Source organism: Ixodes scapularis, unplaced genomic scaffold (genome assembly GCF_016920785.2).
Source record: "Ixodes scapularis isolate PalLabHiFi unplaced genomic scaffold, ASM1692078v2 PGA_scaffold12__126_contigs__length_90152505, whole genome shotgun sequence".
In the NCBI taxonomy this organism is placed as follows: Eukaryota; Metazoa; Arthropoda; class Arachnida; order Ixodida; family Ixodidae; genus Ixodes; species Ixodes scapularis.
Genome location: NW_024609838.1, coordinates 31,282,778 through 31,300,513, shown reverse-complemented (window position 1 = coordinate 31,300,513; position 17,736 = coordinate 31,282,778). Strand labels below are relative to the sequence as shown.

General features: G+C 46.2%; 1 protein-coding gene across 1 annotated transcript in view; it reads left to right on the top strand.

Annotated features, from left to right (window-relative positions):
* LOC115327527 overlaps positions 1 to 17,736 on the top strand; it is a 123,030-nt gene that overhangs the window by 49,903 nt on the left and 55,391 nt on the right. The window contains exons 3-5 of the mRNA XM_042289172.1: positions 1,352 to 1,624; positions 7,348 to 7,614; positions 10,970 to 11,145. Coding sequence (XP_042145106.1) covers positions 1,352 to 1,624; positions 7,348 to 7,614; positions 10,970 to 11,145 — 716 coding nt within the window. The remainder of the gene's footprint in view (positions 1 to 1,351; positions 1,625 to 7,347; positions 7,615 to 10,969; positions 11,146 to 17,736) is intronic.

Sequence of the window (17,736 nt, the reverse complement as noted above, 5' to 3'; positions counted from 1 at the left end):
ATGAAAAAAAGCTTAACAAACTCATGTGTTAAAGCTTTTTTCCTGACGAATCCACCCATATTGTCGCTTCCAGTTTATATTAGTGTAAGGATGATGAATTTCTTCGAATTAAATTTTACGTCTGAGATTAAAGTTGTAATTACGTGGAACAATAAAAATGACTGTTTTCTTAAACCTGGGTTTGACAATGAGAAAGATAACATTTAAAGATCCCTCTGGTGGGTGTGGATGCCAATACGATATTACTCGTGACACGCTCATGACGAGCTCAGGAAACGTATTGTTTTTCTTAAGAGGTGCACTTCCCTGTGATTCCGTGCTGCACCGACAATGCCTTCAACCGAAAACCGACACCGCCTCTTTGCCTCAAGTTATTTACGCAATCAACCTGATACAGTCCTCCTCACAGTTCGTTCTCGTCCACAAACCAACAAAGTCTGTACAGCCCGCATATAATAATGAATATGCTAATAACCATATTGTATTGTTTTTGTTGGTGCTCTCAAAAAGTTGAAAGAGTTGCACTTGTAGCACCTAGGCACATTGCAAAGAAAGACCGCGACACCTTGCCTTACTTCCCGATCTGTGAACTAGAAGTAACATAGCGCGATTCAGTTTGAACCAATACCCATGCACCACTAATTGAATAATGAATACTGCCACGAGATCGTATTAACCACTCGTGCTATGTGGCGGCTCTTTGTGTTAGCGCTGTTTAAATTTGTGCACGTTTTTATTTTGCAATATTTCAGTCGCCGCTAAACTGACAGGGCAGGGAAGCATACATGCTCGCCGGATCAATTCATCGCTTGCCTTTTATTGCCTTACTCCCCTCTCTGTGTCTGTATATGTGCAGGCAGCGTAATCGCGTGATGCTAGACTGGCATTTGACTAATTTAACCGATAGGCTTATAAGTTATAGACACTCTGAAGATAGGTCTGTGAATTCAATTTCTTGCAGTACATGGAGAGAGCCACTCACGGCGAGCGGTAGAGGTGTCCCAGAAAATTAAGATCAGAACACGATTAGGGAGGAAAAAATACGATGTGACCTTATTTAATCATTGTACCTGCGCATATCGCCTTTTTGTTTTGTTTTAGATGTAATAGTACTTTGTGTTTCGCCATTGGCCGGGATCCCTCTACCGTTCGCCGTGATAAACTGTTTTTGTGGTCTGCTTTAATTTAAACTCGCACACGTTGTTTTGAAGTCTGTGGTACCCTTTAGAAGTCTCGAAAAACCCTCTCCCTCTTGCAATAATGCGTTCATGTAATTTCTACGACATCAGAATTCGACTACCATTCCTATAGATCTCAGTGGTGATCCTCGACCACTCTTTTTTTCTTGCAGGCAAACGGCGATGCCGCCGCGACTGGATGTTCGAGCGCGTCACGGGTTACGAGCTCAGGGACCTGGCGAGGAAGACCCTCCGAGCATCGTCGAGGGAACAGTGCATGGACCTGTGTTTGGACGAGCCCGAGTTCGAGTGTCGGTCGGCCAACTACGAGCCTTCATCGGGAGACTGCGCCCTCAGCGACATGGACCGACATTCGGTGGTTGGCGACCGCTACTTTGTGCCTTCGTCCGAAACCAACGAGTACCTCGAAAGCAATTGCGTTGACGGTGAGTGCTGCTGATTCTCTCGAAGATTTTGCCTTCCTCGACTGAGAAAGTTTTTTTTCTAGTTTTGACCCGATAGCTTTTTAGACATTCGCTGTGGTCACAAAAAAACCACACGAGATCTGCGTATTGTAACACTGGAGGCATCTTTCCACAGTCCGCGAAAGCTTCAGGAGCTCAGCGTGTATCGAGTCCCAAGCATGTTATTATCACTCCACAAGAAATCAAGTTGTTGCATCATGAGATTGTCAAAAGACCGTATAAAGCGACACATCCTAATACGTAATGAACTGATTCGCCGGTCTCAGCGCGTGTAAAGCAGTCGAGTTCCGAATGCGTCCCGAATACAATACCACTTTTTTTATTATTGGTCTAGACGATAAACGAATAAACTGTCGATGTGCAACCACGTCACTCCAATCTCGACCAAGCGGAACAATTCATGATCTGCTAACTGTTGTCGCTGTTCACACTTCTTGCTTCGTGATTGGTTGTTTGGTAATCTTTATCAGCTATACTGCCACACTCTCATTGGCTAAAGAGCGATAACATGATAGCCAGAACTCGCCACGCTCGGCGTTCCTTAAGTTTTCACTGACAATAACAGTACTTGCTTCTCACTCTATTGCAGTTTGCTTATGCCGTCTTCGGGCTCTCCTCATAATGCTTCACAGAACAGCTTCAACCACGGCATACTATACTTATCAAAAACGTGTCTGATTTAAATAAAAAGAAACCCGACGTAATCTAAATAGTAGAAATCCCATTACAGCCGGTCTTTTAAATTTTCTATTTTCCGACCACCAGATTAAGTCTGTCCGGCTCCCGTCGTGCGATCTTAACTCTTTTCTAACGACTTCCCTTAATTCGGGTCCGGTATTTTCTGTACGACCGATAAGACGGCCGTAAAGCTCACCTCTGATTGTTATATATCAGCGTTACCCCTCGCGCGGTACCTTTCCGAATCGGTAAACTACTGAAGCCAACGACTGTCTGGAACGTTCTTAACTCCTTGTCTTAACGAAAGGTCCGGCAGCAGCAGCGGCGGCGTGCCGTACGGCGATTTATTACGTCCCTGCGAAACGTGTGCCATTAAGTCCTTTTCGCGAGTCTAGTTCCTTTTTTTAATGGTTTTGTTTTCCCTTTTTTTTAGGTGGCTTTGGTTTTATGGTGCCCCTTCACTTTCGCTTAACGGTCAATGTTCTAACTCTAGGATATCCTGAATCGAACTCGTAATTGTTGACTTATTTTTTGTTCGTTTCGTCTCTTTTCCTCTGCGCGAATCTCCCACGGAAAAAAAAAAAAAAGAAGAAGAAAAGAGACAAATACAGAAACAGAATTCCGTCTTTCCAGTTTGGAGAACTTATCGGACACACTCTGAGAGCGAGGAGAGGGTGAGTTTAAATGTCAAAATCCGTTGGCTGTATATCCGTGAGCGTCAGAGCTCTCCACAAATGCCGACATTACGGGGTCACTCAACTTTCGCGACACTCTTCCTCCAGAGAGAGAGAGAACTGTGTGTACGTGAACGCCACTTTCACTTTACGCCGATCGCATCCTACCTATTTTTATTTGTGTTTATTTTTTTTTCGCGATCGTTTCCTTTACTTTACGTGTAAGAGATTAAATTCCCGCTACGGCAAACACTAAGTTATGTTGTTGTTGTTGTTTTGTTTTTTTGCACCTTTATTTTTCTTTCTTAATTTTAGCATGCCAACTGCCGTTGCGATGTGTTGCGCTGTCAACATATCCGCTATTTGAAAGATACGGCGAGAAACCCGAGAGGTTCCGTTTCAGCCACAAATTTACAGAAACGTGGAGTGAATTTCCGACGAGACTTTTACCTTGTGATTCATCGCTTCGGGAATGCGGCATCTGCCGAACTGTGCCCTGAACGAAGCAGAAAACGCACTCTCTCCACTCTGTCCCTCCCGTGGAGGAGGTTCTCTGCTTTATTAAGCAATCGGTTAGCCAACCCTGCTAAAGGTACGAACAAACATTTATTAGGTTCAAAAGCGAAGGAAAAAAAATCAAATTGATTATGTTGACTTATTGCTTAAGAAGTGCAGAGCATGGCGATTAGTGAGCATCTTACTATAGCAGCTCAGCCAATAAGGTTGCGGTATTTGACAATAAGGGTGCCAAAAATCGAAACACGAAGCAAGACCGTTAACATAATAGGTCACACTCTGCGCTTCTTGTGATGTCAGTGACTTTGATACAAGCGCACTAAAGTCATGATATCTTAAGAAACGTGGGGAAGTGCCAAGCATCTCAGTTGTGCTCAGCAACCAGAGTGCGGCACTAGTCGATAAGAAGGGCGAAGGACGTTCAAATCACAAATTAAGAAGCGTCAATATTATAAGCCACATCCCGAGTACCTTTCATTCTTGGTGACTATAAACCTTTGCATCGCTTATCACCCGGGCGAAAAGTGCTGAGTCACTGAGCTGTGGACGCGTGCGCAGCGCCTGATAAACCGCACAGCAGAGCAACATTGCATGCTCAGATTGCGTTCCACAGACCAGCAGACGAAGATGGCAGCGCGCAGAAGACGATTTTGGCGAAGTTCTATATAGAATATAAGGATGATGAGCCGAATGCTTACGGTCCAGCGTGCAATTTAAAAAGGAAGAACGACGGAGCTTTTATTTCTTCCTCGTGGTGGAGCAGCTTGCTGACTTTATCGTAAAGTGTGCACAGTGCGAAAGACTGCGTGTGCAGTAACCAAGAAGGTTGCTATTGGTCAACTCCCCTTAACGTCGAAATAGAATTGGGGAAGCGCAACTCACAGATTGTGTACGAGCAGCGAGCTTCCTTTCGGATACAGATACGGGTAGCAGCAGCAGCAGCCATATAGTTACAGTCTATGGAGCAAAAATTATCTGACAAATCACTACAGCTCGTTTGACCTCAAGACCAGACCACAGTGTAATGTACATCTTACATCGTGGTCCAGACGCAGCCGACGCTACGAGCTGATGGGACCAATCACAGCGTCGAAAGCACAATCGTGGTGTCTGTCATGCTCTGTACGTGTGCTATCATCGCTGAACCAATCATAAACAGAAAATGCCTAGTGACTTGCGATTATCACGCTGTTTGATTGGTTCTATTAGCTCGTAGCGCCGACTGCCTCTATGCTGAAGTTGAAACAAAGGATAGTTCTTGCAGATTTCAATATAAACGTGCGTCGTAGGGCGAGCATCTGGCGCGGGATGAGCGATACAGACCCCCAAAGTTTATGGTCATACTGAACTGGTCAAACGACTCTTCTACTGCAGAAAGTGCTACACTCTAAAAGAAATGTCTTAATTCGCTTTCCCGCAGAACACAAAGGCGTTCTGCAACAAACAGTTCAAACGTACCAGCAGATTACAAACCTCAAAATACGATTAGACTTGTAAGATGCGATGTGCGCAAGAACATGAACAAGTGAAACGTCATGATCGTCGTGCATGCGAACATCGCATGTGTTTGTTCTAACCACACTCTGAGTTTTGTCATTGGCTGGGATTCTTCTATTATTCGCCGTGATTGGTTGTCTCTGTGTTTTGCAGGAAAGCGAACTTGCAGAACTTTTTAGAGCACATAAGCAATCATACTGACCTTCCGACACGTATCCATCCGTAAACAAGACGTATTTACGTTCGTGCTCCAGACGAGTGACCTTCACCGGTGACCCCTTGTTTATCTGTCAAAACTTTTCGAGAGACTCACTCCGTATAAAAAGCTCTATTCCATGCAAGAGCACTCTCAATAATAAGAGGTTATACGCGGAGGCAAGTCCCCCTCTTAAAGTTGTTGGAGGACGTCTACTATCTCCGCGTACATTAGCTATACAGATCTGTCTCATACCGCGCGAACGCCGATCTTTACGGGCGAAGGAAAATATCGGCCCTAAAGACCAAGACAGGCCGCTGATTGTGATTACCGGTTGCGTCGCTCGAGGTATTTTCAGGCGCGTACTTTCGTTGAGTGTTCTAGACTCCGTCTCACCTTATGATGGACAGCAGCGAAAGCTACGAACCATCCTAGCCAATTCATCGCCTTCAAAGTACCACGTGACCACATATATGCCCGCACGTCGCTTCTACCCTCCCAAAGGTCATATGACGCTCATACAGCATTAGTTTGGCTTTGGGGGAGCGTTCTTTGTGGTCCACCGTAAGGTGACAGTCTGGAACGGTGGGCGAAGCTGTGTGAGCAACCCTCTGCTGCTGCATCACTTTCTCCAAATAACCAACTCTCGTGACAGGTGTAGACAATCTTTAGAACGTTCGTAGGTCTATAATGAAGCAGCGAAGAAAATGTGGAAGAGACACGAAGTTAGTTGGTCCCCATCTCGAAACGCCAGGAACGTGTGTACTGGCTGTTCACGCTATGTAACTTTAGCGTCTTGGCTTGGCTCCACCCTGAAACTTGTGTACGAGAGCGGTTCCGTCTTCCTTTGATCTGGCATCCAACTGAATTCAGCGAAACTTGTTCCGAGTCTGGCGACAATTTTGGAAGTTTTGCGGTTGGGTTAGCACGTGTTAACTATGCCACCAATGATTTCTTGCTTCCTCTGTAGAGTACAGAAGCACACACTTTAGTAAAATATATATATATTTTTTTTTTAGGTCCAGAATTAGTTATATAGCTGGCCGTTGCACCTCGCAGTTTCCAGTTTGGCAGAAACTGCGCAGAGATACGCAAACCGCAGAGCTACGCAAGAGTTGGGCAGAAACTCGTGTTCTCATTCCAAACGCTTACGCAACACTGGTGTCTAATCGTGTCCTCACTCCGAACAGCCGAGCCCTGACGCAACGCTGGTGACTAATCTGCACACCGTTCTGTCCTCCATGAGGTGACCTAAAGAATCTCCAACACCTTGCTTCACAAGCTCCAGTTTACTCTAAGCCCTTTCCAAAGCTTCGAAATTTCACCGGCAGCAGCGTTTGCTCTACTAAAGCTAAGATAAAAATACGTTTTCCGGTCTATACCTCACCGTAATGACACCCAAATATGGTAGACGCTCGTGTCTATACATGTATATTTTTTTTACGTAAACATTTTTTACAGACGTTTGTTGCCCGATTGGTTGAAACTAGAAAAATGAACCGACTTTCAACCAAGCCCTACATTTGAGGGGGAATATGACTGTGATCGTCGGGGGGCAAGATGCATGACTGTTGAGGTGCAGTACAGACTTTTCCTCAAGAGTCATATGCTTGACCCTGAATAAGAGATCAGCTTAATCTCGAACAACTTTCAAATTTAGGTCTCGGTTGCAAATATTTTCTTTTTTTTTAAACGATGTGTCTGTTTTTTGCGCGAGTATTAGACAAGCTTATTTTGAGCACTTCAGAGACCCCAAAAGAGAATTGTGCAATCCAGGACAGAAAACAAACAATCAAACATTAAAAAAAAAAAAAAACTCAGTCACTCTGATACTTCCAGTGGATATTTCTTGAGTTAATCTACAAGCATCAGAAGAGACGTCGTCCTGACCTTTTCTATTCCTTCGACTTGTATGTTCATTTCTGCCCCAGTCTCAAGTTTATTCAACATGGTAAACATTCATCAGAAACACCTTCGTCTGATACATAAAAACCAGATAAAAAAGTAAGTTCCAACAAAAGGAAAGCGAGATAAACATGTATTGCTCCAGCATAAAACGTGCATAGGTTATAGAAATTCGTGCGCCAGTTATACGTTGAGCTTTGTTCCTTTTTTCGCTCCAGATCCAGTCCGCCTGTGCGAGTTCCGCAGTGTGAACGGCAAGATCCTGAAGACCGTGGACGCCGTCTTCCAGAACATCACGACGCTCGAGGATTGTCGTCGCGTGTGCCTGCACGTGCCGTACCGCTGCCACTCCTTCGACATGGGCGACCCGGCCAACAGCGTGTGCCGCATCAGCCACCACGCCAGGGCCTCGCTCTCGCACATCGACAGCCCGTACCTGGAGATACCGGGGGCCACCACCAACGAACTGGCCGCCTGCTACAACGGTGAGTGCCGGTCACCACCCAGCTAAGCCTCTCTGGAGCAAGGAAGAACCCTGTTCTCAATTACGTCACCCCACGTAAGCTGTGGAGATATACGGTGTGTAAGTTCGTCAGCTCTTAAAGCGCGCGCCCCCGTGGTTATGGTATCACCCGGGCGCGCGTTTAAAAGCGTGCTTCAAAGGTTCCGGTAGTGCGGTACGCGGAACATGACAACGGTTTGCTAAAAGTTCCTACTGTCCCCTATCGGCTCGTAGCGCCGAGCGCTCTCTCAGGGTAGGGGGTATTCACTGAGCGCCATGTTTGTGGCGTCGGTCGTTCACAGCGCACGCTCAGAACTAGCTCTCAGTTATTGTCCGCCGAGAACAACTCTCTTGATTGGGTGGAACGAGCGTTGAACGCGCATAAACATGCGTTAGACCGAATCAAGATGTCTATTCTTGGAAGACGAATAATAGGAGCTTTTTTCTGAGCATGCGCTGTGAACAGCGACCTCACATTTGCCCTTTTGTGAATACACTCACAGGAAAACGAGACATTGCCTGACTGAAGATGCAATATTGCCGCATTGGAAAAAAAGCAGCAGTGTAGTAGCTCAATCGATTAAACCACATATTAAGTTGTTTTTTTTTCTCAGGTCGTCAACGGCGGATTCAAGAGTTATACATTGCCATTTGGCTAATCTTGAGACCCGCTGACGACAGCTGATACGCGACTAGAAAGTGGCAAGACTACAGTCATAGCAAATCATGATTAGCACGAACCTTAGTGCTCAGTCTTACAGCCATCAAATGGGTTTGTTTGATATTCTTGCCAGTAAATGTTCATTGCCACAAACAAAACTGCGAGGTAAATCATCGAAAAGCTGGAGAATCAAAGGCAGGTAATTCCATCTGCGGGGAAGCGATGAACGGATATCAACTGTGAATACTCGTACCTGAGACTTCGCTGGTGGGAAAGACATGTTTTCCACACCAAATATCATACATGTGTGATGCATACATATCTTATACGTGTACCATGTATAAAACCCAACATTCGAAATTCATGGTATTCGGAATAGTGTTCCTGGTACTGAGTTCAGCGAGGGCGCACCTTACTGAACGTAGCTCAAATTGTTTGTTTTCTCTGCTACGTCTAGTGCACCACACTAGACGTATGTAAAACCTCTTGCGCTGTTAACCATCAGTGATAGCTGCTTTGCAAAAAAACAAAAGGGGTATTTTCTTCTGTCTGAATCTCCTTGAGAAAAGGTGGGGGAACCCTCAAGCCTTGCAGTGGAGGAGCTCCTTAAGCGAACAGTCGTTGTCACCTTATTTCCAAAGTTTTTTCCGGCAACATAACCTGGGGATAAAGAAGACGTCAATCTTCTAACACTCTTGAAACCAGCAAAGTTAGCAGTCATTCCGAGAGGTGACAGTTTCTTTAAAAACTTTGTTCACCAAAATTATCACTGAAGGCAGCTAGTTGTCTCGATGTTGTTGCGCCTCGCTCGTCAATAAATCTCAAGTTCTCGATCACCAGCCGCGACACAAAACTGTGTAATTGTAGCAACAAAAACAGGTTGTCTTTTGATTCGCGTTCTGACAACCGACACTTTGGTCCTTGGGAAACTGATGAATAACCACGTCAACCATTATCGAGCCCGGCGTCTCGAGATGTCGCGTGCCAAACTTCTATCCTCCCATCCCCTACCTTCACTGGGGACCACCTAAGTTGCCCACCGTTAACGCGAATCATTAGGGCCGCACGCAACGCGTTTGAATCGAAACAAAATTCTCAACGTATTGTGGAACCCTCGCATTCCTGAAGACACTAAAAGGTAGCAAAACCAAGAATGCGCCCTTTCTTTTTAATCCGGGCCTCTTTTTCTTTTTTACGATTCAATGGACGTCATCATTCGGTTATCCTAGACACGTCTTCAACCGCCTCGGGCTCGTGCAGAAAATCGAGAAACCGGTGCGCTAAGAAGGCCGGGGACATTGGCACCCCCGAAAAGACATCAAGCAATCGTTCACCCCAAACTCGCCCCCAAAACACGAGCGGTCCGATCGGCGTCGCATGTCTCGTATAATTCGTGGGCCCACGTATTAGCGCAGGGTTTCCCCCAAACGCCCTGCCCGAGCAGATTGTCTCATTCTAATACCTTTCGATACGGACGGTCGGACACGCTCGTCGACTGGAATTCTTAAGGCTCCGCTATCTTCGCGCGTCGCTCTTCTTGAGTTTATTCTGGACATGACTCAGAACGTACGTGGATGGGGTTCCGAAGTTGATCGGTGCTTTGGACGGAGCTGGCTCCCCGCGAAGAGGGCAATAAACCGTCCAGCTCCCGGTGATGCCGTCACTGACCAGTCGAAGAAAGGGTTGTTGTTGTTGTCGTTTTTTCTTCTGCTCGGCGTGATGTCAGTCCTCTGGCCTGATGACGCCTTGCGTCTAGGAAGCATCGGAGGGAAGCGGTTTCTGTGTCGTTTGTTTTGCTCAGCAGGCGGAACTAACTCGAACTTCTGAGGTACACTCCTTTGTGTGGAGGAAGGGGTCTGGGGTCAAAGGGTAATGGTACGAAGGCGGCTTTCAGCGAGCCAATCGCGGGGAAGGGCCGAACAATGACTGCGAGTCTTCGGGCAATGTTGTTCTTTCACTGTGTTGATATTTTTGAATGGAGTGGAATCCCGTGCTTGCGGTGAAGAGATTTTGTGAGGCAGTCCTTCAAATTATCCCTCCGGCAGTGGAGAAGCACTTGAACGGAAACGTTCTTGACGCATACTCCTTCGACTAACGTTTTTTGCTCTGACCCTTTGTTGTTGTTTTTTTCTTTACTGTAAATTGTTTCAATGGCCTTTAGAAGAGTATGTCGAGAACTTAGCAATTGAATCTCCTTAACTTTGGTAACAATGTAAATGATACCGTTACAGCCGAACTATACTGTTGACTGCCGGTTAGAATGTGTTGGGAAAGTAGTATTCTCCTTCGGAGCACCAGAGGAAAGTACTGTCTTCACTCAGAGCGCATCTGAGAATTAATGGACACGTGACGAAAGTATGAAACAGAAGATAACCGAGATATACCGTATTTTCCGGGCTATTGTCCGCACATGATGCATAGTCCGTACCTGGTGCTTAGTCGACACAAAAATCTTCTCGTGCACAGAACGCCTTGACAAATGTCTAGTGTCTTAGCTCACAAAAAAGCTTGTAAATTATACATAAATCCTCATTAACATTCTCTTTCATTCCGAAAATCCGTCATGTATCCTCATAATGAACGATCTCGAGCAGCGCAGTGAATCAATCGACGGAAACGTTCTTTGTGAAAGTCGGTTTTCGGCAAGGCGTCAACGACCTTGGACGTCACCTTTCAGTGACCATCCAGTGCAAGGCTCGGGAAATGGTGGCCAAGGTGAAGACCAGCAAGGTCTTCAACGGCAAGGTGTACGCCAAGGCTAGGCCCAACTCATGCGTCACGGACGTGGTCAACAGCCTCGACTTCCAGATTCGGATGGCCTACCACGAACTCGAGTGCGACATCAAACAGGAGGTGAGTCAGCATTTTTCAGCGTTGCTCCGTCCAAGTAGCTTCGTGCTCTCTAATTCTTTGTAGTGTGAGCGAATAACTCAAGGTCTGGATACAAGAGATAGGCACGAACGAATGCTGTCTTGAGACTGATGCGTTTGCGCATTCAGCGACAAACTGAGAGGTGTGTAAATATATATATATTCGGGGAGGAGGTGTAGCCATGTTTGGTTACAGTACATTCTTATGAAAAAAAATAGAACATGCTATAGTAAGTTACAGGTCAAGAAGGTAGTGGCAAATGCCCCTCCCCCAAAGGGATTCATATATTCCTCCGCCACCTCGGCATCCAATAGCGTCCCATCATTTCCGTGACGTCGTAGCCAACGCTGGAGAGGGTTTTGCCTTCCTGTGAATATTTGCTTTAGCTTTCGACTTTGCCTTAGCGTTGTGAAAGCCACGAGAGGGAGATTAGGATTTTCCCCCTCCGATGGAAAAAAAACGACTTTGGGGGTTAGGTTCCCCCTCCGATGGATACAAGACCACTTTCGGAGGCTTGGTTCCCTCTCCGATGAATACAAAGGTCACTTTCTTAAAAAGTGGGGGTCGGTGACAAGTTGGCATCTCTCTGTAAATAAAAAACCGGTTAAGGCGCAGGCGGGCTGGTGAAAGTTATAGATGATGATTGAAATCTGAGACTGTGGTTTGAAAAATGGAAACTCGGGAAGTAGAAAGAAAAAAGGGACATGTGTTTTTTATGTATTTTTTGCGGTTCGGTGTGTTGTGATTCTTGTGTATCGTTTGTAGTTTGGTGATCAACCGTTGTGGTGGTGGCGACGTTTGGGGGAGGTGTATATAAGACGTAGAGGCAATAATGTTTTTAGATGAGTTTGAGACGGTTCCTTTTCCTTCCTACTTCACAGGTTCCCGTTTTTCAAACCAGAGTTTCAGGTTTCAATCATCACGTATGAAAATCTCTCTGTGGCCATTATCTATTCATTGAAGCGGAACAAGGGGCGTTTCCAGGGAACTATTCTTTCGACTGCGGATGGATTTGAGACGGGTGCATCACGCTTATGGGAGGAGCTTCTCGTACATTCTTGACTTGTAACCGACTATAGAACGTAGCAATAAATAAAAAAGGAGCAAATTGGAATTAACTGGTTTTCGCATGTCGTCACTCAATTTTCGTGAAAACTTGCGTGGACTAAACGCAGCAAATTTGTCACAGGTCGTTCAAGCGTATCACGATAGGTTACACATAACTATCTGGAACACAACGCGCAACACCAGTAACAAAATTTGGGACATATGTCGTTAAAGACCGTACACGTCATTAGCGAGCGCTCATAATTAAAATCGATTGATCATTTTCAAATTTACATCAAGCAATGTAAACGCGTTCAACAGTCTCTCGAAGCCAGTCGTGATTGCACATACTATAGTGAAACAGAGCGGTACCTGCTCTTTGATTACAATTTATCGCCGAGGCATTTGCGAACTCGTAATGTTGCGAAATGGAATAAGATCTGTTACCCACTTTCGCCAGAGCGGGTGTCGTTGCACCAACGGTAATGCGTTGAAGAATGTACGTTGAACGCCTTTCAATGCGCGGACAATTGGCGAGCTGAAATGTATTGCCAAAATAAATCACGAGCTTCCCAAACGCCTGCGGGTTAGTCGTTGCGCTGCGGCCGACAATTACCGCGTCTACAAAGTGAGTTGTGGTAGAGAGAAGCCCAACATAAATTACTTCCCAATTTTCATTTCTTCCTTGACTACTTCATCCAACCGCGGAGTCACTCCTCTCGCTGCCGACTAGTGCCACTGGTTGTATTTGCCGCTGGACTGCGGATGGATGACGCATTCACTTTTTAAGTCAATCAAGGTTTGATTGAGAATGAGGATGGCAGACGAGTCCCGAGCTCTACTAATCACCACTTGCCATCGAATAAATATGGCGACCGGCTTAATTTGTTTACCGCGCTCCCCCCTGACTACTGTTCAGTTACTCGCAAGCGGCTCCGCGCTTTGAGCATGTCTTCTTCATAAGTGCGTTCATCTTTCCGTACAATAATGCTTAAGTTTTCAACTTCAGTTTCACTCGCGCCCAGATATAGTAAAGCGCACTCTAAATTAAAAAAAAAAAAAACAAAAAAAAAAAACGACTGAGTTTACTTATCTGCACATCACAAAGGTAGCCAATCACAGTGCATGGTAGAAGGATTCCAAAGCAAGGCGTTCAGAACAAGATTAAATCTGAAACCTGCGATGTGCGCAAGGACGATAAGAAAGTGAAGCGTCATGCCCCTTGTCTCTGCGGGCGCCGTATTTTGTTTTTCGGTCCAATCGTATTTTGAGCTTAGTCATTCGCCGAGATCTTTCTTGCTGTTCACCGTGTTTGTGAGTCTGGTTTCTACAGAAAAAGAAACACATTTTTTTTATTCTTTGTTGTTTATAATGCAGAGTACCGATGCTAAGATAATTCACCTGAATCCCTATGTCCGATTACAACGACGTGGGCCGTTACTAAAAATGTTTTAGATGCGGAGCATCTCTTGCTCGGGTCTATGTCCCGCGGCGTCGTAGTCCGCACTCACACTACGCATGCGCAACTCTCCTCCTTCCCTCTCTCCAACAGCTGCGCGTTACTCTCTCCGCTCTCTCTCTCTCTCTACCAGCTGCGTGCAGTTCGCGTGCGTTCGCTTCTACTCACACCGCGCGCGCATGCGCAACTTTCCTCCTCTAGTATCCTCTCCTTCAAGTGTGGATATAAGCAGCGGTAGCGCGCTGCGCGCGTTCAGTTCACCCGCTGTTGACTCCACTCCGTTCTTCCGATGAAGTGTGATGGAAGCAACAGTCCCGTCAGTTAGTGGGTTGGCGCAAGCAAGCGCCAGCACCACCCCACAAACTAACAGCAACGCTACGTCCACTGAAGACAAAGCTGCGCAGCGAAGGGCACGCGACGCTGAGCGCAAACGCTTGAAGCGAGCGGCAGACCCTGAACTACGGCAACGAGAAGCGGCGTCCATTCGTCAACGTCGAGCGGCGGATGCTGAACTACGACAACGTGAAGCAGCGGCGGTCCGAGAACGGCGAGCAGCAGAACCTGAGGTTCGGGACCGTGAAGTTCAACGACAATACTAACACCGTTAATAACGATCCGCGATGCTCCGCATCACCCCATGGTTCCCCTCGGGAAGATGGTGTAATTGTTTAAGCAACAACCTTTTTTTTTTCTTTTTTTTTTAGCTTTTTGTTTTTACGCGTTCTTTTAAGAAACCATTTAGAATGTTTCTTTCTAAAGGTGGAAAACAGGTTTCGGCGGTTGACAGGTGGCCCAGAGCACGCGGTGCGGGCGATACAACCCTGCGTAGGAAACCGATTACTTCAGCAAGGGGCGTTTCCTCCTTATTCGAAGTTATCCGAACTCCAGTTTATCAAATCGCTCGCTCGCTCGCTTCTCCTCACGCATTTCCATCGCCGCCGCCACCCTTCGTTCTTCCCGGCCGCGAAGGCGCTCTGTAATCTAAGAAGGCAGTCGTAAACGTCTCCGAAACCTCGACGATATTTGTTGTTGCTGTTGTCGTTTGTTGTGCAACGTACAGCGACCGATTCCAACATGACAAATTGAGTTGAGATATCACCTTTCCGCCCCTTCTCGTTCCGCCATCTTACGTTCCCAGAGTCATTTTTATTAAAAAGAACTCTAAAATAAGAAATCGAACATGTCATTCAGTTCAAAAAGTAAAGCTGTATTTCGTTTGTTTTTTTTTCGTCTTCTTTTCTTCAGTCGAGGCCTCATTGACGACTGCCCAATCTCAATTTGTTATTATTGGGGAGAGGTGGGTTCCGATTGCGCGGCTTCACAACGTGATTTATTCTGATCGCCGAGGTGTGCCACGGTGTTGCCGCGTCGACTGCAACCTGGGGTCTTGACGGAGATATATTGAACCTACTGCGGCTAACGACACTTTTTTTATCGATTTTTTATAGCGGTCTCGTTCTCCGAGTATTCGGCGAATTTTTTTAATACATGTTTCTTTAACTGCTGTGAACATTTACAGGAATGGTTCACGGCGATTGTTTCATTTAATGAAATAGCTGGAGTGTGGAAAAGCAGTACCAAATTAGTGAAAAGTGAGAAAATTGTGGTATGTAGAACACGTACGCCATTCACGTGAGTTTGGCAACTACGGGTCGCATGACCCATTCACGTGACGTCAGGTCACGAGACGCTACGGTGTCACGTGAACTAACTACGTCTTGTAGCTACACTTTCGCTGCAAATTCGGGGGGGGGGGGCGGGGGGGGGGGGGAGGAGAGTGGGGGGAGTGGGGCGATAGAGACCCAGGCGGCACACCAATGTCGGTCCGACATTGGCCTAACATTGGCAAAGACCGGCCTCAATATGGGACAATATTGGAAGCGCTACCCTTTCCAATGTTGGCCCAGTGATATATGCCAATGTTGGGCCAATGTTCAGCCATCGTTTCAGCCGATGTTGGCCCCATCATTGGTGCCAATGTTGGGCCATCGCTAAACCATGGTTCCAGCCAAGGTGCTCCCACATTGGCGAAGACCGGCGTAATATTGGACAACACTGGAATCGCGACCCCATCCAATGTTGGCCGTCATGCTGATTTTTGGCCATCGTTGCACTCGCCCAGCTCTTTGCAAGTGCCCTAGCCAAGTTCTTTGCAAAAAGGAAGGTAAACAGACACAAGGGATTGTTTTGAAATCTCCTAACAGTTTATTACACACAGCTTATTCTGTAGACAAGCACAATCTCAGCAATTCGTAATATGTGAAGAGGTACTACTCAGCTGTGGTACAATTAAAAAGACTGCAAAGCAAGCAACAACCGGGGTAATTCTTGGGTAGTGTCCAGTCTCCCGGCAGCTGACAGAATTGTTTCGCCAAAATTCTACCACTAGTCGCCCCTCATTGGCGGTGCAATCAGTTCATGGAACTACATTTCATAGACAGATCGGTTCATGAACAGGCGATGTTTCATAAAAAAACTCGAAATATGTTTTTTTTTTTTTTTGCAATGAACCGCTTCAGATTAGCATGAAGCGGCGTGAAAGGGTGGGCTGGTTCGGTGAGCACGCGCCTCAGGAATACACGCGCGACGAAATGCCCCTACAGCGCGCAATTCGCGTAACGAATGTCGATGAAACGTAAATGTCGACCAGAAAGGTGGCAACGAAACGTGTTTTTGCGAAACGCAGGTAGAATAAAAAAGTCAGTATTCTACCTGCGGTTGTGACATTATTTCAGACAGATAATGGCAGGTGACTGTCGGTAAGATTGCGGGAAAATTATTCTCCCAGCTGCCAGGAGATAGGCAATGCCCAATTCTAGAGGTTATCCGGAAGATTGCCCATACAAGAACGGACAATGATCATCAAGTAGGTTGCAGTACACTTACGTTGAAAATACTGGACTTGAAAGATGTAATCCGACTTATATGTCAACACGGGCACTGCAGAACAACCACTCAAACACAAAAACTACAAGGAAGTGATCCGTGAAGATTCAACACAATGTAGCACACGCTGCCATTTGCCGAACCGGACACTAAACTGTTCACAAGAATGTCTTGGGCCTCTTTGAAGAAATCGACACGGGTAGGACTTTTCGAACGAGATACCATTTACCACAGAAGCGAAATCCACAGCGGGCCTGCACCCCGCAGGCCGCATCACGCGCGAAACTAGGTCCAGTCCTTGCGACGCAGGCATTCCGAGTTTGTCAACGGGTAATGTGTCATCTGTCAAACCACATGATCACACTTCTGCCGTTACCCGCGCACAGAGAGCGGATTCAAGTCCGGCGAGTACGCACAGCAACCGCGCCTTCAGCTTAGGGAGAGAGAGAAAGAAGAGAGAAGGAGTACAAAGCAAGCAGGCCAGAACGGGGGTGGGGTGTGCTTACAAAGGCTTATCTTCAGGGGCATCTCAACAATGAACGGAGCGAGAGAATTTGTCACTTCTACCCAAGGTTGATAGTGCAGTAGAAGTTATGCGTGACCTTGTGCTTTAGGCAGGTTCCGTGCTCTGCCTTATCGCCAGCTTTGAGACAGTAGTCACGTGACCCTAACCGGAGACAGGATTGGCCTTAAACACGCATAGCGTCTACCTTGCTGTCATTACCGTTTTAACAGGACAGCTTTTTGAAGGTTAGCTTTCGAACTTCTAAAGAAACTGTCCAGTCCAAAAGTGGTTCTAAACGGGGCAAGTGTGACGACAGTATGTTTTGCGTCGTATAACTTACATTATAATTTAGAATGAAGAACTAAGCGCGACTATTTTTTGCGCACGATCTACACAAATATATCTATAAATATATAAATATATTTTTTATCAATAAATTTAAAACTGTTTGTACACTGTTAGGTTCGCGTTTTTAAACTTCAATTTTTTTTACGAAAGAGTTGCACATAAAAGACACCTCGAACAGCACATCGTCCGACTTTCAACACACGATGAATCACCGACGCTCGCAGTAAGAAGGTTGCAATGCTGCGCGAACGGTTTCTGAAATATGCTGCGTAGGGTACGCCGGGCGCAACGGCTTCGCGACCGTTCGAAGGGCAAATGATTCGCGACA